The sequence below is a fragment of the Rhinatrema bivittatum genome, chromosome 13 (assembly GCF_901001135.1).
Source record: "Rhinatrema bivittatum chromosome 13, aRhiBiv1.1, whole genome shotgun sequence".
NCBI classification, from domain to species: Eukaryota; Metazoa; Chordata; class Amphibia; order Gymnophiona; family Rhinatrematidae; genus Rhinatrema; species Rhinatrema bivittatum.
This window is the reverse complement of record NC_042627.1, coordinates 38,370,326-38,394,283: the sequence shown is the minus strand read 5'-3', so window position 1 is coordinate 38,394,283 and position 23,958 is coordinate 38,370,326. Positions and strand designations below refer to the sequence as shown.

At 48.8% G+C, this 23,958-nt stretch overlaps 1 protein-coding gene across 1 annotated transcript in view; it reads right to left on the bottom strand.

Moving 5' to 3' along the window:
- TM2D3 (TM2 domain containing 3) overlaps positions 1 to 23,958 on the bottom strand; it is a 61,169-nt gene that overhangs the window by 13,055 nt on the left and 24,156 nt on the right. The window contains 1 exon segment of the mRNA XM_029575394.1: positions 14,413 to 14,587. Coding sequence (XP_029431254.1) covers positions 14,413 to 14,587 — 175 coding nt within the window.

The following is a 23,958-nucleotide window of genomic DNA, read 5'->3' as shown; positions in this document are numbered from 1 at the left end:
TGGAGGCAGGGGCAGTGGGTTCCCTGCCAGCAGTCTTCTCATGTCTGCGTACCAGGGTCTTCTTGGCCAGTCCGGGGCCACTAGAAGAACAAGGCCTCTGTGCCGCTGAATCTTGTGTATAATGGCGCCCAGCAGGGGCCCTGGAGGAAAGCATATAGCAGGATCCCCTGAGGCCATGGCTGTACCAGAGCGTCGACCCCGTGGGAGAGAGGATCTCGTCTGCGACAAGTATCTGGGTACTTGAGCATTGGACCTGTCCGCTAGTAGGTCCATGCCCGGAGTCCCCCACCGATCCACAATCATCTGGAAAGCTGTGGGCGACAGCTGCCATTCCCCCAGGTTTAGGCTCTCTCTGCTGAGGAAGTCTGCCGTGGTGTTGTCCTTCCCGGTGATGTGGACGGCGGAGATGTCCTGGAGATTTGCTTCCGCCCACGCCATCAGGGGGGCTATTTCTAGGGATACGTGTCTGCTTCTGGTTCCGCCCTGTCAGTTGATGTATGCCACTGTGGTGGCATTGTCCGACATCACCCTGACCGCTCTGTTTCGAAGTCTGTGGGCAAATCGCAGGCATGCTAGCCTGACTGCCCGTGCCTCTAGTCGTTTGATGTTCCACCGCCCTTGGGCGGTGAGTTCTTCGCAGTGTGCTCCCCATCCGTTCAGGCTGGCATCTGTAGTGAGCAGGGTCCAGGTTGGGGAGGACATTCTTGACCCCCGGCTCATGTGGCCAGGCTGCAACCACCACCGTAGCTGATTCCGCACTCTGGCTGGTAGAGGTAGGTGTACGGTGTAGTTCTGTGATCGTGGGCTCAACCGAGATAGGAGGGCACGTTGCAATGGTCTCATATGAGCCCGCGCCCATGGTATCACCTCCAGAGTGGATGCCATGAGGCCGAGGACCTGTAGGTAATCCCAAGCTGTGGGCCGGGTGGCGCTCAGCAGGGCCTGCAGACGATTCCGGAGCTTTGATCTCCTCTTGGAGGTCAGACTGACCTTGTCTTCCTGGGTGTCGAATCGGACTCCTAGGTATTCCAGTGACTGAGAAGGCTGTAGGGAACTCGTTTGTATTGACTAGCCATCCTAGGCTTTCCAAAAGAGATATAACTCTGATGGATGCCTGGTGGCTCTCCTCCGGTGACTTTGCCCTGATCAGCCAGTCGTCCAGGTAGGGATGGACGAGAATTCCTTCCTTCCTGAGTGACGCCGCCACTACTACTATGACCTTGGTAAAGGTCCACGGCGCGGTGGCTAACCCGAAGGGTAAAGCTCGGAACTGGAAGTGTTGGTTCAGGACTTTGAAGCGTAAGTAGCGCTGGTGATCGCGATGGATTGGGATATGCAAGTAGGCCTCTGACAGATCTAGGGATGTGAGAAACTCCCCTGGCTGTATTGCACTCTTGACTGACCGCAGAGTTTCCATGCGAAAGCTGGGGACCCGTGTCGGTTGACTGACTTGAGGTCCAGGACGGGCCTGAAAGTGCCCTTTCTTGGGTACTATGAAATAATGCCCAGAATTTATCTCCCATGCAGGCACTGGGATTATGGCTTTTAGGGACAGGAGCCTCCGCAAGGTCACTTCCAGTGCCGCCCTCTTGAGGGGTGAACAAGGAGATTCCACAAACTTGTCCGGAGGGAGCTGAAGAAAGTCCAGGTAATACCCTTCTCGGATGATGGCGAGGACCCACTGGTCCGAGGTAATCTCGACCCACCTGCGGTAGAAGAGGGTTAGCCTGCCCCCTATGGCTTCTACACCCAGATGGGTCGGCTGATTCTCATTGTGGGGTGCGGCCGGGACCCGAACCAGAGCCGGTTCTCCTCTTGTTGTGCTTGGTCCGAAAGGACTGGTTCCTAGTCTGAGAACGAGGTGCTTGGTAGCGAGCCCTGTAAGGGTTGAAGCGCTGAGAGCTTCTACCTCTGGATGGCCTAGGAAAAGGGCGCTGGCTCCTCCTTGACCTGTCTTCTGGTAGACGGGGTAATGGAGAGGCGCCCCATTTATTAGCCAGTTTCTCTAGGTCGCTGCCGAACAGGAGGGATCCCTTAAAGGGCATTCTTGTGAGGCGTGTCTTGGAGGAGGAGTCGGCCGACCAATTTCGTAGCCAGAGCTGTCTCCTGGCTGCCACCGAGGATGACACCCCCTTGGCTGCCATATGGACTAGGTCGGAGGCTGCGTCAGTGAGGAACGAGAGAGCTGATTCCATTTCTTCTCCCGGGGTGTTGTTCCTGGCTTGTGACAAACAGGAACGCGTCACCACGGTGCAGCAGGTCGCAATTCGTAGGGACATGGCTGCCACCTCAAAGGCTCGTTTCAGAATGGCGTCCATGCGCCGGTCATGTGCATCCTTGAGGGCCGCTCCCCCCTCCACCGGAATTGGTGGTGCGCTTCACAATTGCGCTAACTATGGCGTCTACCTTGGGGCATGCCAGCAGCTCCTTGGTTGCCGGGTCTAAGGGGTACATGCCAGACAAGGCCCGACCCCCTTTGAATGAGGCCTCCGGCGCATTCCATTCCAGATCGATTAGCTGCTGTGCTGCTTGTAGGAGGGGAAAATGGTGAGCCGTTTGGCACAGACCCTCTAGCAGGGGGTTCATCCTAGGTTCCTCTGGGGTGTCTTGGCCCAGGATAGCCAGCTCAGACAGGCATTGAGAGACCAGGCCTGGGAGATCCTCTTTCAGAAAGAAGCGTCTCATGGTCCGATATGGTTCTATCCCTGAGGGAAGTTCTCCCTCCTCGGGGGGCTCGTCTTCTTCCTCAGAACAATCTGAATCCCCATAAGTGGGGCTTCCGGGTGGCGAGTGGCCATGCCTAGGTCTTGAGGGTCCAGGGGCCGGGTCATCCGGTACGTATGGACCCGTTCGGGGATCAGACTGCATTTTGACAAAGGCATGGATCCCCTTGAATAATTCCACCCAGGAGAGCGAAGCAGGTTCTAGCCTTAGGGGCACCAGGTCTCTCGGGTTCCCTGGCTGCTCACCGCGGTCTGCTAGGTCCGGGGTGTTCCCTGAGGAACTGGCAAGTAGGCTAGGCTGGGACCAGCCCTGGCCTGGAACTCCCAGGGCCTCCTCACATTGGGCACATAGGGAGTCTGCTTCCTCGCTCTGTGTGGCTCTGAGGTTGCATGCTGAACAGAGGCCTAGAGCTCTTATGCCTGATTCTGGAGGTGCCGGCTCTGCCGATGCATGGGCTCTCCTACGCTCCATCTTGTCTGTCATCTCTATGCGGTGTGCTCCCAGCCGGAATATGCGCCTTGTAATATGCGCGAAAGATGTGCGCTTATCAACGTGCGCCAATATGCGCCCAGTTATCTTCGGGCGCCCAACATAAGCGCCCGTCGCCTGTGCGCTCAAGTCTGGCCTGAGCGCTAGAGTGAGGCGACGAACCCGCTAATCAACGTGCGCCTAGGCAGAAGGTGACGGCGAGCAGGCAGGCAAAATGGCGACCTCCTTGGCGGGCTGCCACGTAGGCAGACCCCGCTATTCCACGCTTCCTCGGAGACCCACAAGTACAGATGTACGCCTTACCTTGTCTTCGGCGCTTCCCGGCTGCGACCCGGGCGGTCTCCGGCTGCGGGGGGGAGAGGGTGATTACCGTCACCGCTGCGCTCGAGGAAGTGCACCCGCTGCCTCGTCTCGCTCAAGGGCCAAGTCCTCACCGGGACCGAGGCTGCCTCTAAGCAGCGCCCGAGCCCTTCTCACTCGGGGGCTAGGTCCCTGCCGCGAGTCGGCCACCGGACCGAGGCTCTTACCTCCGAGGGACCACGGAAGTCACCTCGGGAAACTCAACTGGGGGAGGGACCGAATGGTATCACCGCAGGAGTGCAGGGCTCGTCTTCAGGTAGGATCTTCTATGGATTTAGTCGTTAGAATTTGGAAAAACGCTCAGCGAGCGTGAGGTAGCTCCAAACTGCTTTGGAGACGGAAATTACTGAGTTGCTGCACTTCCTGCGGGGGTATATGTACCTGTGCTGACGTCAGATCAGTCTCCAACTGCTAGCATGAGCAGTTGTTTTGAGTCCATCTGCTACACGCTAGGAAATTATGTTTATAGTGATGTAGAGTTCGTGGACCACTCTACTGTTCAATCCTAAATGCTGTGCGCTGGCGTTCTTCTGCCTGTTTCTAAATATTTCCTATTCTCCCATCTCTTTATAAAATGCTTGTTTGAAAAGCCATGTTTTTAAACTTTTCTTAAATGTTTTGAGATCTCTTTCAATCTGATCTCTAGAGGCATTGTGTTCCAAAGTATGGGGCCTGCTAGTGAAAATGCCCTTTCTATAATTGCGATGGAGAAGGTACAGAGAAGGGCTACCAAAATAAGAGGTTAGGACTTTTCAGCTTGGAGAAGAGACAGCTGAGGAGGCATATGATAGAGATGTTTACAATTATGAGAGGTCTAGAACGGGTAGATGTGAATCGGCTATTTACTCTTTTGGATAGTAGAAAGACTACGGGGCACATTTAAAACTAATCGGAGAAAGTTCTTTTTTACTCAACGCACAATTAAACTCTGGAATTTGTTGCCAGAGGATGTGGTTAGTGCACTTAGTATAGCTGTATTTAAAAAAGAATTGGATAAGTTCTTGGAGTAGAAGTCCATTACCTGCTATTAAGTTCACTTAGAGAATAGCCACTGCCATTAGCAATGGTAACATGGAATAGTTTTTGGGTACTTGCCAGGTTCTTATGGCCTGGATTGGCCACTGGATGCTGGGCTTGATGGACCCTTGGTCTGACCCAGTATGGCATTTTCTTATGTTCTCACTTGGGTTAATCTTGCCATTTTTACTGAAGGAATGGTTAAGAGTGCTTTATTTGCAGATCGAAGGTTTCTGTGTGGGACGTGTACTCTTAATGCTGTGTTTAGCCAGTCCGATTTCTCATTATGTATTAGTTTATGTATGGTACATAGGGTTTTGTATTTAATTCTGTGTTCGATAGGCAACCAATGTAGTTCCGCCAGGGTTTCAGTTATATGGTCCCTCCTCCTTTTTCCGGTTAGTATTCTAGCTGCTGTGTTTTGAAGTATTTGGAGTGATCTTAATGTTGTGTTTGGGAGTCCTAGTAGAAGGGCATTACAGTAGTCCGTGCTGGAAAAAAGTAGTGCCTGTAGAACTGTTTGGAAATTAGTTAGTGTTAGTAGTGGTTTTAGTTTTCTGAGTACCATGAGTTTAGCATAGCCTTCCTTTACTTTCAGTGATATGTGCTGTTTTAGATTGATTTCAGGGTCCATTATTATTCCAAGGTTTCGTACTTTTTCAGCTAGTTCAATTGTCTGGTTGTTATTGAAGGTTATTGGCATTTGGCTGATTTCGGTATTTTTCCGTTCTAAGTGTAGAAATTTTGTTTTATCAATATTAATCACAAGTTCCCTTTGGTTTAGTAGTTGTCTTATAATGTCTAGGTACATGTTAGCCAGTTTTAGTGTTTTTTCTAATGTGTCTTCTATAGGTAGAATTAGCTGAATATCGTCTGCATATATGTAGTGTGTGATTCCTAGTCCTGCAAGCAGATGGCATAAGGGCAGCATGTATATGTTAAAGAGGGTTGCAGACAGGGCTGATCCCTGCGGAACTCCTGTTTTGAGATTGATTTTTTCTGATAATGTATTGTTGATCTGAACTTGGAAAAACCTGTTATTTAGGTATGAACTGAACCAGTTTATTGTTTTGCTGTGTAATCCGATTTCTTTTAGTCTATTTAGTAGTATTTTATGGTTTACTGTATCGAAGGCTGCTGGTAAATCTAGCATTATTAGAATGTAGTGTTTACCGCTATCAAAACCTCTTAGAATGTTATCTGTTAGCGAGAGAAGTAGTGTCTCGGTGCTATAATGCTTTCTAAAACTGTGTTGAGATGGATATAGTATGTTATTGTCATCCAGGTGTTCAGCCAGTTGTTTCTGTACTGTTTTTTCTATTAGTTTAGCTATTAAGGGAAGATTTGATACTGGGCGGTAGTTATTCAGGATCAGGGGGTCACTGTTTTTTTTCTTTATTATTGGTTTTATAATTGCTCCTTTCAGTATATCTGGCATAGCTCCTTCTTCTAGGGATCGGTTTATGATATTAGCTAATGCATGGGAGACTGTGTTCGCTGCTTTCTTAAGTTTGAAAAATGGTATTGGGTCGATTGTGTGTGGGGCTGGGTTTATGGGGTTATTTTTTTTATCATGAGTCCACCTCCAGCTCGGATATCTCAGAAAATGATGACCATTGGTTGACATCTCTTTTTTGCATTTTAATTTCTTGGTTGGTAGATTTTGGAAGTTTGTTTCGTAAGTTAGTAATTTTGTCACTAAAAAATTTGGCAATTTTGTTGCATTTTGATTCTGGTAGATTTTGTGGTGATTCTTGTTTGTCATTGGTTAGGTTTGATACTATTGAGAATAGGGTTCTTGGATTGTTAGCAAATTTTCCAATTTTATTGCTTAAGTAATCTTTTTTAACATTGAGAATTAGTTGTTTGTAATACAGTTTTCTGTATTTGGTTAAGGTATCGGTTGTTTTGTGTTTTCTCCATTTTTTTCCATTGATCTGGGAGTCCTTTTTGTATCTTTTACTTTTTCATTATGCCAGGGGTTATTTTGTATTGTTTCTCTTTTCCGTAATGATTTGATAGGATTTATTTCGTCAGCTTTTTTTTGGTTGTGTCTAACCATGTTTTCGTGGCAGAACTGCAGTTGTTGTAGTCAATATTAGTTTTTCCTCTAGTTTGTCGTTTAGTTGGTCAATATTAAAAGGTGGTGGATATTTAAATTCTATGAATTTATGAACTTGTTTGATTTAAGGTTTAAGGAATTTTACATTGGAATGAATAAGGAAGTGGTCTGACCAGGGAATTTGTGTGTAGTCCGTTTTACAGTGTTCTAAACAGTTGTGGTTGATGAAGGTGAGGTCCAGTGAGTGGCCGGCTTTATGTGTTGATTTGTTTGTTATTAGTGAAAATCCTAGTGCTGCCATAGCGTTTGGCATGTGTTTGATAATGGGTGGACATCCATGTGAAGATTAAAATCTCCTAGCACTATGGTTGGTTTCGATATGTTTAAGTGTGTAGTAAGGAACTCAATTAGTGGTGAGATTTAATTCTAGGAGGCTTGGTGGGCAGTAGATAAGGCATATTTGTACATTGTTAGTATCAAAAATGGCAATTTCATGATTTTGGGGGGGGGGGGGGTGTTATTTAAATAGGTTTACATCTAAAGGTTTTCTCAATAATTAGTAGGAGGCCTCCTCCGCGTTTGTTTAATCTGGGGACTGAAAACACCTCGTAATTTGTGTGTGCTATAAGAAAATTACTACTTACCCGATAATTTTCGTTCCTGTAGTACCAAGGATCAGTCCAGACAGTGGGTTATGTCCCCCGTCCAGCAGATGGAGTCAGACCAAGCTTTGGAGGGTGCTGCCTTAAGTACTAGCGCACCCTCTACAGGAGATCAGTATATAGAATATCAAAGCCAGAACAGAATGAGGCTGGATCAAGTGTAGGAACAATACCACAATGTACGTGAACAAGGCAACTAGCCATAACCGAACTTGCAGACTGAACTAGCCCACAGACCCCAAAATTGAACAAAAGGTAGGGTCTGCAACGAGCAACAACAGAAAAAGAGAACTCGCACATACAGCCAGAATGAAAGCAATATCGAGCAAAGAACCAGCAGTGGGCGTCTGGACTGATCCTTGGTACTACAGGAACGAAAATTATCGGGTAAGTAGTAATTTTCTTTTCCCTGTACGTACCAGGATCAGTCCAGACAGTGGGATGTCCCAAAGCTTCCCTACACTGGGTGGGGCCTAGTAAGCCCTGCTCGAATCACCCTGTCCCCAAAATATCCGGCAGACGAAGGCAGGAGATGAAGTCTGTAATGACGTGCGAAGGTATGCAGTGACTTCCAAGTCGCTGCCTGACAGATCTCTTGCAGGGAAACAGACTGTAGTTCTGCCCAGGATGCAGCTTGCGCACGAAGCGAATGTGCCTTGATTCCCCGTGGCAGGTCGCAACCCGACCCTATGTAAGCTGAAGCGATGGCTTCCTTTAACCACCGGGCGATCGTTGTTTTAGATGCCGAAGAACCTTTCCTCGGGCCTGACCACAGGACAAATAAGTGATCAGAAATCCGAAATTCGTTTGTTACCTCCAGGTATTGAATGAGAATCCTCTTGACATCCAGAGCACGAAGCTGACCAGATTCTCCCACTGGGAAAGACGGCAGCTCCACCGTCTGATTCACGTGGAATGATGAAACGACCTTGGGTAGAAAGGAGGGCACCGTACGTAGCGAAACCCCAGAGTCCGAGAACCTAAGATAAGGTTCCCTACAGGAGAGTGCCTGTAGCTCCGAGATGCGGCGTGCCGAAGCAATGGCTATTAGGAAAACAGTCTTGAGCGTGAGGTCTTTAACGGATGCCCTGGAGATAGACTTGAAAGGAGGACCCGCAAGCGAGCGGAGCGCCAGATTAAGACTCCATGAAGGAAAAGAGTCCCTGAGCGGGGGCCGCACATGCTTAACTCCCTTGAGAAAACGGGCGACATCCGATTGTCCTAGGAGAGAAGAGTGGTCTGTGTACTGAAGAAGCGAGCCCAGGGCAGCCACCTGCACCCGTAGAGAATTGTAGGCGAGCCCTTTATCCAAACCTTCCTGAAGAAACGCCAGAATCTGAGTGATGGAGGCCCCAGAAGTATGAATATCACCCTTGGTGCACCAGGTCTCAAACACCTTCCAGACCCGCACGTAGGTTGCCGACGTCAAGGTCTTTCTAGCCTTCAAAAGAGTAGACACTACTGCCTCCGGGTATCCTTTTCATCGGAGACGACGCCGTTCAAAAGCCAGGCCGCAAGACAAAAGCGTTCTGCCTGGTCGAAAAATACTGGGCCTTGATGAAGCAAGCGAGGGAGATGACTTATACGAATCGGGCCTTCCACTGCCAGGTGGAGCAGATCCGCGAACCAAGGACGCCGCGGCCACTCGGGAGCCACCAGGATGACGGGCCCCCGATGACGCTCTATTCTCCGCAGGACCTTGCCCACTAGGGGCCAAGGGGGAAAGACGTACAGAAGAATGTGTTCCGGCCAAGGAAGCACTAGGGCGTCTACTCCTTCCGCCCCTCGTTCCTGCCGACGGCTGAAGAACCGAGGAGCTTTGGTATTGAGAGCCGTGGCCATGAGATCCAGCCGTGGAGCCCCCCAGCGACGCCGGAGGAGGTGCATGGCGTCGGAGAGGGACCACTCCCCGGGATCCAGGTGCTGACGACTCAGATAGTCGGCTTGAATGTTGTCTACGCCTGCGATGTGGGACGCTGCTAGACACACTAGCTGCCTTTCCGCCCACGCCATGAGGCTGGAGGCTTCGATGGACACGTGCCGGCTCGTGCCCCCCTGGCGATTGATGTATGCCAATGCCGTCGCATTGTCCGACAGGACCCTTTCTGCTCGATTCCAAACCAGTGGCAAGAAGTGAATGAGCGCCAGGCGCACCGCCCTCGCTTTCAGGCGATTTATTGGCCAGGACGCCTGTTCCGTCGTCCACCGACCCTGCGCTGATTGCAGTTGGCAAACCGCCCCCCATCCGGATAGGCTGGCATCGGTGGTAACCACCACCCAATGCGGAGTTTCCAGCGAGGTACCCTGGGCTAGGTGACACGGCTCCAGCCACCAGGTCAGGCTGTCCCTGGCTGCCTGAGGGAGGGGCAGCACCAAGTCGTAGTCCCGGGAGACCGGCTTCCAGCGAGACAGAAGAGCAGCTTGCAATGGGCGAAGATGCGCAAAAGCCCATGGGACAAGGTCGATCGTGGAGGCCATGGTTCCCAGGAGCTGCAGGTAATCCCAAGACGTGGGTTGTGGTAACCCAGAGAAGCGCTGAACCTGCTCTCGTAGGGATTGTGCTCTGTCCCGACGCAAGAAGACCTTGCCCTGAAGTGTATCGAAGTGTGCTCCCAGGAAGTCCAACTGCTGCGAGGGCGTGAGGGAGCTCTTGGCAAAATTCACTACCCAGCCCAAGGACTGGAGGAAATGCACCACTCTGGAAACCGCCATCAACTCCTGAGAGAAGGACTTCGCTCTGATAAGCCAATCGTCCAGGTATGGATGGACCAGGATTCCCTCTCATCTCAGAGCCGCCGCGACTACCACCATGATTTTTGTAAAGGTCCGCGGGGCTGTCGCCAGCCCGAAGGGGAGGGCTTGGAATTGGAAATGGCGATCCAGGACTTTGAAGCGTAGGAACCTTCGGTGCGCCTTGAGAATCGGGACGTGAAGATAAGCCTCTGTCAGATCGAGGGAGGCTAAAAACTCCCCTTGGTGAACCGCCGCAATCACTGACCGCAGAGTTTCCATGCGGAAGCGGGGGATCCGTAGAGACTTGTTGATCTCCTTGTGGTCCAGGATTGGACGGAAGGAGCCGTCCTTTTTGGGAATGACGAAGTAAATGGAATAGTGGCCCGAGCCCACCTCTCCGAAGGAGACGGGCGCGATGGCCCTGAGGCTCAAGAGTCTGTCCAAGGTGTGTTGTACTGCCAACCTCTTGAGCGCGGAGCTGCATGGAGAGAAGAGAAATCTGTCCCGTGGGCGTCGGGCAAACTCCAAAGCGTAGCCGTTCCTTATAATGTCGAGGACCCATTGGTCTGAGGTGATGCGCACCCACTCCTCGTAGAAGCAAGAGATCCGTCCCCCGATCCGAGGGATTGAGGAGTGGGCTGCTTCGGCATCATTGGACAGACTTGGATGAACTCCCCGGGCCCGAACCATCCCTCACGGGGCCGGCGGCTACAAAAGGAACGCTGCCAGGACTGAGACCTGGAGGAAGGGTACCTGGGCCCTTGTCCCTGCTGTCTGTACCCGTGGTAGCGACGCTGTTGACCTCGGTAACGGGTCCTGCTGGGCGTAAAGGACCTGGAGTTCCGCCGCCGGTCTTCTGGCAACCTGTGTACAGGATTCTCCCCCAGCGACTTGATGAGCTGGTCAAGGTCCTCCCCGAAGAGATACCTGCCCTTGAAGGGTAGCGAGCCCAGGCTGGACTTGGAGGAAGTATCTGCCGCCCAGTTGTGGAGCCATAGGAGACGCCTGGCGGAAACCACGGACCTAGCCAAGACGCGGAACAGGTCGTAGAGAGCGTCCGCTCCATACGCAATGGCGGATTCCAGACGGTCCACCTGCTGAGCCTCCTCCGGTGGCAAATCCTGAGATGTGAGGAGCTGCTGTACCCAGCGCAGACTTGCTCTCTGTGCCAATGAACAACAGGCAGCGGCGCGAATTCCCAAGGCTGATACTTCAAAAACTCGCTTGAGGTAGACCTCCAATTTCCTATCCTGCGTGTCCCACAGGGCAGTGGCCCCCTGTCACCGGGATCGTCGTCCTTTTGGTTACGGCAGACACCGCTGAGTCCACCTTCGGGACTTTGATCAACTCCAGGAAATCCTCCGGAAGCGGATATAACTTTTCCATGGCTCGCCCGACCTTGAGGGATGTCTCGGGCGAGTCCCACTCCCTCACCAACAGCTGCAGAAAGGTCAGATGTGTGGGAAACGCCTTGGCGAGAGGACGCAACCCAGCTAAAAGAGGATCTCCCTGCTTGGATGAGGAGGTGACCACCGGAACAGGCAGTGCTGGAGGTTCAGGTGGCGGATCTAGATCTAGCTCCTGAAGAATCATAGGAATGAGGGCCTGCAATTCCTCCTTCCGAAAGATACGCATGACCCTCGGATCATCGCACTCAAGCTGCGCCTCCAGGGCTGGGTCATCCGGAGAGGGAGGCGAAGCACCCCCTGGAACCCGGTAGGGATCCGTGCTCCCACTGGGAATCGGTGCCCGATGAGTCCCTGAAGCACCAGGAAGGGACCCTGCCCCCATGACGGTGCCCCTGGGGTAGTACCATCATGCGTGGAACCTTGGCAGGAGGAGGATCTGGACTGAGCCCCGAAGGGACCTCCAGGCGCTGAAGATAAGCGTTGTGCATTAATAAAATAAACTCCGGAGAAAATGGTGGGGGACCCTGGGGGGGGGGCTGAGAGGCACAACCGGGGGGCTCCGACCTCCTGAGGTCTCAATCGGAGCCAGAATCGGCGGTTCCCCGCCATCAGAATCTTCTCCTTCCTCCCCTGTTGAAAAGGCTGTGTAGCAGCTTCCAAGATGGCTGCCGTTCCCACCGAAAACGGCGGGGGGGGCCGATCCCTGAGAATCGGGTCGCGCTGAAGATCGAGCCATGAAGGTCCTCCGCGGTCCAGAGGTGCCCTCCCCACCAGGGAGGCACCTGGAACAAATGCCCTCGCACGATATTCTAGCCCCCGGCTCTCCACAGGTAGATCAGCGGGCCAGCCGCGGCATGGAGCAGCCGGGGGGGGAGGGGCGGAGTGAAACACGCTGGTAAAGAGGCAGGAACCGCGAGGTGCAGGGAAATACCCTGCTGTGCTCCGGTGTCCTAAGGAGGCAGTAGGGGAATGAAACCTCCCTACTGCAGCAGCCCCGGGGAAAGCGATTCGTCTCGGGGCCGCGGGAGCACCAGCGGTAAGAGGGGAGGAAGGGAGGGGAAGAGGCTGGCACCACCAGCTTTCCCCGCAGTATTAACCAAAACTCCCTGTCAGGGACAAAAAACGGGAGAAGAAAAGCACAAAATTCTTAAACTTACCCTGTCAGCCACAGAAGCACAGGAAAGGAAAGAGGCAGGAGGAAAAATGGAGAGTGTAAGCAGCCCTGCCTGCAAGCCCTCAGTCGGACCTCCCACCAATCAAACTTTTTTTTTTTTTTTGCATAAAACTTTAACAAGCAACTTGATCCAGCCCAGCAAGGAACAGAAATGAAAACCAAAAACGATTAAGAAAGCCTGTCAGGAGGGGGAAACTCCAGATTCCCCTACTCTCATCTGCTGGAGTCAGAGATATACTGATCTCCAGTAGAGGGTGCGCTAGTACTTAAGGCAGCACCCTCCGAAGCTTGGTCTGACTCCATCTGCTGGACGGGGGACATAACCCACTGTCTGGACTGATCCTGGTACGTACAGGGAATTGATTTTTTAGTACTACGTCTGGTTTGTTTTTTTTTTAACCATGATTCAGTTATTGCAACAAAGTTTGGTTTATTGTCATATAGTAGATCCGTGATGATTGGGAATTTTTTTGCGACTGATTGTGCATTTACTAAGATGAATGTTAGTATGAGTAGGTTGTTTATTGCAGAATTTTTAAAATATGGGTCTATCTGTATCAGATTATTGTGTGAGGATTTCTTTGTGGTTTTTTTTGTTCTTTATTATTGTTCTTGAAAAAATGTAAGAAATTTCTCTCATACTTACCTTTGCTCATGCAGGTGGAGATTGGTTGTTCAGTTGGTAGGTCCCTTTTCTTGTCCATTTTGTAGGTTGGCAAGTGTGTAGTGTGGTTGTTTTTGGTTTCTCAGGGGTGTACAAAGGGGCATGCCCCTTTGTTGCGCCCCTTCGGTGCGTGCCGCCGGCTCCTCTCTGCAATTTAAATCCCCCCTCTTGGCCCACATTACCCAAAATTTAAATCTGCAATTCTTACAACTGGGGATGTGAAAAAGTCAACTGGACCATTTATTTCTAGCCGAGTATAAAACAAGTTGAGATAAATGCATACACTAGACAGCACAAAAAATTAGATACATTTCTCCCTCCATCCCAGGTTCCCCTGTTGGGTCCCTGCTATGCTCAGAGACTGCCTCTCTACATGCCCGTGGCACTAGCCCCCCCAAGACTCCAGTGCCTCTGTCCATTCATTCACAAAAGGATGAATGTACACGGTGATTGGAATAAGTACATTAATGTTGTTGTGAAACCTAAAATGCCAACAATTATCCTTATAATTATACTAGATTTCATGCCTCAAAAAACATACTTGTAAAATGAAAAATTCTGCATGTTAGAAGTATACATAGATACCTTATAGTTCAAATTATATAGTGAAGATCTACTATAGAGAGATAAAGTCAGTCTCCGTTTGTTTGAACTGAAACATAAAACATTCAGTTACACAAGACAACATTATATGCACACCAGATTAGGAGACTAGTTACCTGATGAGGGAGAAATTACTCACCTGTTTATTCTAGCTCTGGAAGTCTTAATACACTATTCTGAACAAGCCCACCTCTTATTATATTTCATAGCAATTAAATTGTTACTCATAGTAACAAGGTAAACAATGGTAGAAAAAGACCAAAATTGGCCCATCCAGTCTGCCTAATTGCAATTCTCCTAGGATGACCTTATTCAGGTGAGATGAGATTATGCTGTTACTGCATGTACTCAAACAATGTTTCTCTCTCTCTTCTGCTGATAAGGAGGAAAATCTAACACATGAAGGTAGATGCTATATACATTTAGACATGAAGATTAAGAAGGTCTGGACCAAGTGAGACTGCATGTGAAACACATTTTTAAACAAAACTAGCTCCGTGAGGTTAACAACTTACCTAGACAGTGAATATGGTCCCGTACTTTGCAGCTAGCCTTATAACGCTGTCGGGGGCAGGAGACTGTTGTACAGTTTGTAGAATTGCTGCATTCATATTCAGATGGAGGAAGCTGCCAGCAAAACTGGCAAGTCATATTAATTGTAAAGCTTTCTTGCTTACGATTCTCCTTATCCTGTTTTATATGAAAAACATTTTTATGGCATTAAAAAGCCAATCAAAGCTGCACAAACATGTAGGTCTTTAAAGGTGATCTCCGTGATTGAGCAGAAGATGAAGGAAACAAATCTGTGTACACAGGAATGTTTAAATGCACTATTCAGGTGCATAAGAAAACTATTCCTTACCTGCTAATTTTTGTTCCTGTAGTACCACAGATAAGTCCAGAGAGTGGGTTATGTCCCCCTTCCAGCAGATGGAGTCAGAGAAAAAACACGTAGGGTGTCCTTATATAAGCAGGTGCACCCTCTGCGCCCTCTTCAGTATTAAGAATATCAAAAGCATAAAGTAGAATATTGGATGGATCAAGCAAACCCAGAACTGACTAAAGTTTAATAATGAAAAGGTATGAACTTTGAGAACCATAAACTTTCAAAGAGAACACTGTAAAACACAAAAACCAGCCACATAAGTGACCGGGAACAGTCAGCTGAAAGACAATCCCAATCCTATGAAATTCTGAGGGAGGGCGTCTGGACTGATCCATGGTACTACAGGAATGAAGATTAGCAGGTAAGGAATAATTTTCTTTTCCCTGTATGTACCCGGATCAATCCAGACAGTGGGATGTACCAAAGCTTCCCTACGTAGGGTGGGCCCCGGATAGCCCCGTTCAAATGACGTGAGCACGAAAAAAAAGAGCCAAAACCTGGTGAATGGACATTTAAACGATAGTGCCAAGCAAAGGTGTGCAGCGATTTCCAGGTAGCCGCACAGCAAATCTCCTGAGGAGAGACGGCCTGTCTCTCGGCCCACGACGCAGCTTGGGCGCGGAGTGAGTGAGCTTTAATTCCCGCTGGTGGTTGGCGTCCAACTCCCACATACGCTGAGGTGATTGCGTCCTTCAACCAGTGCACAATGGTTGTTTTGGAAGCCTTGCTGCCCTTCTTGGGGCTACTCCAGAGGACAAAGAGATGGTTGGATAATTGGAAATCATTAGTCACCTCCAGATAGCGAATAAGAACGCGCTTGACAAACAAGGCGGCGGAGTTCTCTGGAAGGTTAATTCGAGAAGGATGGAAGTTCCACCGATTGATTCACATGAAAAGACGATACTACCTTTGGCAGGAAAGATGGAACTGTTGACAAGGATACTCCCAAATCCGTGAAACGGAGGTAGTGCTCCCTGCACGAGAGAGCCTGGAGTTCCGAGATCCTGCGGGCAGAAGAAATGGACACCAAAAAGGCCGTCTTGAGCGTAAGATCCTTCAGAGTGGCATGTTTTAGCGGCTCGAACGGAGGACCGCTGAGGATCCGAAGTACCAAATTCAGGCTCCAAGAGGGACATAGGGCATGTACCAGAGGCTTCACATGCTTAACACCCTTCAAAAATCGTACAATATCCGGATGGGAAGAGAGAGGCACCCCATCCAGTTGCCGGATGAGGGAGCCAAGGGCTGCCACCTCAAACCGCAGGGAGTTGTAGGCCAAACCTTTCTCCAGGCCATGCTGTAAGGAGGAGAGGATTTGGGTTATGGAGGCGTGACGTGGAGATACGTGTATGGACAAACACCAGGCCTCGAAAACCTTCCAGATCTGGACATAGGAAATAGAAGTGGAAGAAGTGGAAGTTTTCCTGGCTTTGAGGAGAGTTGAAATAACATCCTCCTGGTAACCTCGTCTTCTCAACCTGTGCCTCTCAAAAGCCAAGCCGCAAGACAGAAGCGATCTGCCCTGTCGAAAAATACAGGACCCTGACGCAGAAGGCTGGGCAGATGTCCCAGCCGAAGTGGGCTGTCCACCTTGAGGTTTATCAAGTCCGCAAACCACAATCTTCGTGGCCATTCGGGCGCCACTAGGATCACCAGCCCTTGGTGGTTCTCTATTCTCCGAATTACCTTCCCGCACCAGGCGCAAGGGAGGGAACACCTATAGCAGGTGTCACGGTCATGGGAGGACCAGCAACACTCCTTCTGCACCACGCTCCCTTCTGCGACTGAAGAAGCATGGGGCCTTCGCATTCCTTTGAGTGGCCATCAGGTCCATGTGAGGAGTTCCCCACCGGCGAAAGAGGAGTGTTACTGCGTCCTCAGAGAGTTCCCACTCCCTGGTATCTAAGTGTTGACGGCTTAAGAAATCCGCTTGGACATTGTCCACTCCCACTATGTGGGACGCCTCTAGGCGAGAGAGGTGAAGTTCGCCCAAGCCATCAACTTGTCCGCTTCCTGAGCCACATGACTGCTCCTTGTTCCTCCTTGACGATTGATGTATGCCACTGTGGTCGCGTTGTCTGAGAGTATCCTTATGGCTTGATGATGAAATGCTTCCTCTGCCTAGTTCAACGCTAGACGAACTGCTCTGGTTTCCAGTCGATTTATCGGCCAGGTCGCCTGAACTGATGTCCACTGGTCCTAAGCCGAATGCGTTTGACCCCAAGCCAGTGAGGCTGGCATCTGTGGTGATGATCACCCACTGAGGGACCTCCAAGTTCACTCCCTGCAATAGATGCTCTAGACTGAGCCACCAGATCAGGCTATCTTTGGTCAAATCTTACAGCGGCAGGAGGGCTTGAAACTCCTGGGACACTAGTTTCCAGCGGGAGAGTAAGGCTCTCTGTAATGGTCGCATATGCGCAACAGCCCAAGGAACCAAGTCGATAGTTGAGGCCATAGAGCCCAGAACCTGAAGATAGTCCCATGCTGTGGGGAGCGGGAGGCAACTGAAGCGTTGTATCTGGAAGATGAGGGACAGATCAAAGAAAACCCTTGCCCACACTGGTATCAAAGCACACTCCCAAGAAGTCCAGCGACTGAGAGGGAGTGAGGCTGCTCTTGGCGAGATTGACAATCCAACCTAGAGAACGGAGGAGTCGTAGGACTCTATCGACGGCCTGCTGACACAGTTCCCCGGACTTCACTCGGATGAGCCAGTTGTCCAGATAGGGATGTACCAGAATTCCCTCTCTTTGTAGGGTTGCCACCTCCACTACTTTGGTGAACGTGCAGGAAGCAGTCGCTAGGCCGAAAGGTAGGGCCTGAAACTGGAAATGTTGACCGAGAATCTTGAAGCGTAGAAAATGCTGGTGGTCCTTGAAGATCGTGATGTGCAAATAGGCCTCTGTCAGGTCCAAGGAAGCTAGAAACTCTCCTTGGTGAACCACCGCAATGACTGAATGCAATGTTTCCATCCGGAAGCAAGGAATCTTGAGGGCTCCGTTGACTGTCTTGAGGTCGAGAATTGGACGGAAGGATCCCTCTTCCTTCTTGGGAATGATGAAGTAAACGAAATAATGGCCTGGCCCTTGTTCTGTTGGTGGTACCGGAAGGATTGCTCCCAGGGCTAGGAGACGGTCGAGCGTCTGATGCACTATGAGCTGCTTCTTCACTGGTCCGCACGGAGAAAAGAGGAACCTGTCCCTTAGGGGGCGAGAAAATTCTAACACGTAGCCACGCTTTACAATATCCAGGACCCAGAGATCCGAGGTAATCTTGATCCACTCCTCGTAGAAGAGGGAGAGACGCCCCCCTATCCTTGGGGGAGGGGGGGGGGGGGGGTCGAAGAGCGGGTTGGCCAACCTTCATTGGGAAGATTTGGAAGGGATAGTCTGGGAGAGACCATCCCGAGCTGTCCTACGGCCCTGAAAGGAATGAGACCAGGATTGGGAGCGAGACGAGGGCGGCCTCTGAGAGACCGGTCTGGACTGACAAAAATGTCGCTGTCCTCTGAAATGGCTTCTGGAGGAGCTGAATGTCCTGGAGGTCAGAGGGCGATCCTCCGGGAACTTATGCACCTTGTTCTCTCAGAGAGATTTAATGATCTGGTCCAGGTCATATAGAGCATCCGCCCCATACGCTATGACAGATTCCAGACGTTCTACCTGATGCGCTTCATCTGGAGGTAACTGTTGTGCACTAAACAGTTGTTGGAACCATCTGAGACCTGCACGTTGCATGAGTGAACTACAAACCGCGGCCCTTACTCCCAGGGCAGACACATCAAAAATTCTTTTGAAGTATACCTCCAGCTTGCGGTCTTGAAGATCCCAGAGAGCGGCTCCACCTCCTCCAGGTACTCTTCCTGGAGTGGGTAAAGTTTGTCCATAGCCCTGGCCACTCAGAACGGCATCAGGATTATCCCATTCTCTGGACAGTAATTGGAGAAGCATCTCGTGGAAAGGAAAAGTTTTTGCTGGCGGGCGAAGTCCTGCCAAGACAGGATCCCCTTTCTTAGCCACACCACTGGTGCCAGGGGTGGCCTCGGGAGCCCCAATATCCAATTCTTTTAGAACATGAGGAATTAAAGGGTCCAGTTCATCCCATTGGAAAAGGCGCAGGACCCTAGGGTCATCCCCTTCAACCTGCATGTGAGACGGATCATCCAGATCAGGATCAATAGTATCCTGAGGAGCAGGAGCAGGCAAAACAGGATGGGGAACCAGCCAGACCCTGGAGGACCCCAGGGTAGTCCCTGACCCCGTGATATCCTGGGGATCAGACAGCCTGCTGCTTTGGCAGGGGGGGGGGGGGGTCCTGGAACTGGATCCTGCTGTTGCTGCAATCTGGCTAAACAGGCATTATGTAAAAGGAGGTCAAAGTCCATTGGGAAAAAAAAGCCTGGGGGGGGCCCAAAGAAGCAATATCAGGGGGGCCCCCCCGAAATTGCAGATGTAGCAGGTCCAGAGGGTTCAAGATCGGTGGTGATGACGAAAATCCTGTGTCTAAATCCTCAGAAGGCTGCGTTGGAGCAGCCGGCACAGAATCCAACATGGCCACCGTTCCCGTGTCAGATGGGAATGGGGCCAACCCCCCTGAGACCGGGCAAGGAGCCAGTGCCAAGGGACCCTCTCCGCCGGGGAGGCACCTCGAGCATGCACCTTCTCTGGAGAGCTGGGATCCGGGCTCTCCACAGGCACATCGCGAAAATCGCTGCATGGGGGGAGGGAGAGGAGCAGAGATCTGCCGAGAAACACCCCTGGAGAGAGAGCGGGAAAGCAAAAACCTCCACTTTAGTAACTCCCTCTTTGATTAATAATTAGTTTCCTTAGAACAGAGTCTCTGCTCAAACTGCCCAGAGGAATGTGACTTCTCAGGGCAGTTAGGCATTGGTAAAGAGGGAGAGTTTGGACCCTAAAGATCAGAAAATATTTAAAATCTGTGGAGAAAATGAGACAGAACTTACCCACAAGACCAATACAAGGTGGAAACGGAAACAGTTCTGTCTAACGGCGCGCGAATCTCAAACTCTTCCATTAACTGAGTGAAGATTCATTTAACGGTGGTTAAAGACGATTGGTAAGTATAGCTTTCAGAAATATTTGGGCTTATAAAAGTTTGGTGAAAGGTGAAATTAAGGGATATATTCTTTAGAGTTTGTGTGTGTCTGAGGTAATAAGCAAGCCAGAGATAGTCAATTCTAGTGTCTGTCTTTCCCACCCACTCAACCCTTGATTTTTAGGCACGCGACACTCATTAAAAATCAATCAGGGTCTTATCTAAATCATACTATTGTACCAGCCCTTATTGAAAGGCTAATGGGACAGGAGGGGAATCTGCCGGAGGTTTCGCCTGGTTTTGGGGCTCCCCAAATTGGTTCGTCAGCGGGGAAGATAGCTCAGTGGGCAAAGGATGGTTTTGGTGTAGATCTTTCTGGGTGGAATTTTTTCAAGGGCTGCAGTCCTTTCTTCAGGCGCAGTCGGCGGCCCTGGCAAACCAAAAAGTTCAGGATCGCAGGCTGCAGATCCCTGCACATCTGGTGCCACGGGCAAGCATTGGAGTACGTCTAGACCTGCTGTGGGTCACCCTTATAAGGGACCCAGATTGCATGGATGATGAAGGCGATCCTTATTCCCTGGAAGATAGGGAAATTCCTCCAGGATTGGAGCTGTATAGAACAATGTTGTATTTCTTTTATAGAGATGAGCTGCCTGCTCTTATCTCCCAGAAGATGCTAGGGGTGCCAGGTGCTGATTCCATGTCTGAGCTTTTTTTTTGCATAAAGCTTCTATATGGGGAGTATTCCCATGTGTGTTGGGTAACAGTATAGTGATAGGAGTATACTACCGTCCACCTGGACAAAATGGTCAGACAGATGATGAAATGCTAAGAGAAATCAGGGAAGCAAACCAATTTGGCAGTGCAATAATAATGGGAGATTTCAATTACCCCAATATTGACTGGGTAAATGTAACATCAGGACTTGCTAGAGACAAAGTTCCTGGATGTAATAAATGACTGCTTCAAGGAGCAATTGGTTCAGGAACCAACAAGAAAGGGAGCTATTTTAGATTTAATTCTTAGTGGAACGCAGGATTTGGTGAGAGAGGTAACTGTGGTGGGGGCCACTTGGCAACAGTGATCATAACATGATCAAATTTAAACTAATAACTGCAAATCTGCAGCTCCAACACTAAACTTTCAATAGGGAAACTTTGATAAAATGAGGAAAATAGTTAGAAAAAACTGAAAGGTGCAGCTGCAAAGGTTAAAAGTGTTGAACAGGCTTGGACATTGTTTAAAAATGCAATCCTAGAGGCGCAGTCCATATGTATTCCACACAAAGGTGGAAAGAAGGCAAAACGATTACAGTCATGGTTAAAAGGTGAGGTGAAAGAGGCTATTTTAGCCAAAAAAAAACACATCCTTCAAAAACTGGAAGAAGGATCCATCTGAAGAAAATAGAATAAAACATAAGCATTGTCAAGTTAAGTGTAAAACATTGATAAGACAGGCGAAGAGAGAATTTGAAATGAAGTTGGTCATAGAAGCAAACACTCATAATAAAAACATTTTTAAATATATCCGAAGCAAGAAACCTGTGAGGGAGTCGGTTGGACCATTAGATGACTGAGGGGTTAAAGGAGCTCTTAGGGAAGATAAGGCCATTGCAGAAAGACTAAATGAATTCTTTGCTTCTGTGTTTACTAATGAGGATGTTGGAGAGATACCAGTTCCGGAGATGGTTTTCAGCGGTGACGAGTCAGACAAACTGAACGAAATCACTGTGAACCTGGAAGATGTAGTAGGCCAGATTGACAAACTAAAGAGTAGCAAATCACCTGGACCGGATGGTATGCATCCTAGGATACTGAAAGATCAGAAATTTCATTTTTGAGTTCCATTAGTTAAAATTTGTAACCTATCATTAAAATCATCCATTGTACCTGAAGACTGGAGGATGGCCATTGTAACCCCAATATTTAAAAAAGGCTCCAGGGGCAATCCGGGTAACTACAGACCAATGAGCCTGACTTCAGTGCCGGGAAAAAATAGTGGAAAGTGTTCTAAACATCAAAATCACAGAACATATAGAAAGACATGGTTTAATGGAACAAAGTCAGCATGGCTTTACCCAAGGCAAGTCTTGCCTCACAAATCTGCTTCACTTTTTTGAAGGAGTTAATAAACATGTGGATAAAGGTGAACCGGTAGATGTAGTGTACTTGGATTTTCAGAAGGCATTTGACAAAGTTCCTCATGAAAGGCTTCTAGGAAAAATAAAAAGTCATGGGATAGCTGGCGATGTCCTTTCGTGGATTACAAACTGGCTAAAAGACAGGAAACAGAGAGTAGGATTAAATGGACAATTTTCTCAGTGGAAGGGAGTGGGCAGTGGAGTGCCTCAGGGATCTGTATTGGGACCCTTACTTTTCAATATATTTATAAATGATCTGGAAAGAAATACAATGAGTGAGGTAATCAGATTTGCAGATGATACAAAATGGTTCAGAGTAGTTAAATCACAAGCAGATTGTGATAAATTGCAGGAAGACCTTGTGAGGCTGGAAAATTGGGCATCAAAATGGCAGATGAAATTTAATATGGATAAGTACAAGGTGATGCATATAGGGAAAAATAACCCATGCTATAGTTACACAATGTTAGGTTCCATATTAGGTGCTACTACCCAAGAAAGATCTAGGCATCATAGTGGATAACACATTGAAATCGTCAGTTCAGTGTGCTGCGGCAGTCAAAAAAGCAATGTTGGGAATTATTAGGAAGGGAATGGTGAATAAAACAAAAAATATCATAATGCCTCTGTATCGCTCCATGGTGAGACCGCACCTTGAATACTATGTACAATTATGGTCGCCGCATCTCAAAAAAGATATAATTGCGATGGAGAAGGTACAGAGAAGGGCTACCAAAATGAAAAGGGGAATGGAACAGCTCCCCTATGAGGAAAGGCTGAAGAGGTTAGGACTGTTCAGCTTGGAGAAGAGACGGCTGAGGGGGGATATGATAGAGATGTTTAAAATCATGAGAGGTCTAGAACGGGTAGATGTGAATCTGTTATTTACTCTTTCGGATAATAGAAGGACTAGGGGGCATTTCATGAAGTTAGCAAGTAGGACATTTAAGACTAATCAGAGAAAATTCTTTTTCACTCAACGCACAATAAAGCTCTGGAATTTGTTGCCAGAGGATGTGGTTAGTGCAGTTAGTGTATCTGGGTTCAAAAAAGGTTTGGATAAGTTTTTGGAGGAGAAGTCCATTAACAGCTATTAATCAAGTTTATTTAAGGACTAGCTACTGCTATTAATTGCATCAGTAGCATGGGATCTTCTTAGTGTTTGGGTAATTGCCAGGTTCTTGTGGCCTTGTTTGGCCTCTGTTGGAAACAGGATGCTGGGCTTGATGGACCCTTGGTCTGACCCAGCATGGCAATTTCTTATGTTCTTATGCTTAAGCACTGAGAGCTGCAACTAGCTGCTTTATTTTTTTTTTTTTGTATTAAACTTGATCCATCCTCAAATGGAACAAGAGCAAAGGAAAAATAGAAAGGCTAATGTTCTATGTATAAAAGTAAAGAGGGAGAACCACAGGTTCTAACACTCGCATCTGCTGGAGTCAGAAGAATACTGAAGAGGGCGCAGAGGGTGCACCTGCTTATATAAGGACACCCTACTATTTTTTCTCTGACTCCATCTGCTGGAAGGGGGACATAACCCACTGTCTGGACTGATCCAGGTACGTACAGGGAATTAAAATTACCAGTATCAACTGGCAAGTTGCCACTTCTCTTCTGTATTTGGAAGCAGCACTTACACCAATTATAAAATTATTTTATGCAAGTTCCAGAAATAGGATGCATGAGAATGTATGATAGCAGAATCAGAAATAAGGAACTAATATATCGATCACAGGCAGCCGAGTAAGGAAACAGTAAAGTAAAAAAACTAAACAAAAACACTTAAAAATAAATAAATAACAGACCACTAAACCTTCTATGATTTATAGCGAGTTGACAGTACCACAGTCATGTCAGAAAAGGAAAAGATGATACTTTCCTGTCAGATAATAGAGTAACAGTAGCAAGGAGGCAAAAATCAAGGAATATCTTGCTATTAAAACAAATTCTCTAATAAACACGCCAAAAAGAAATATC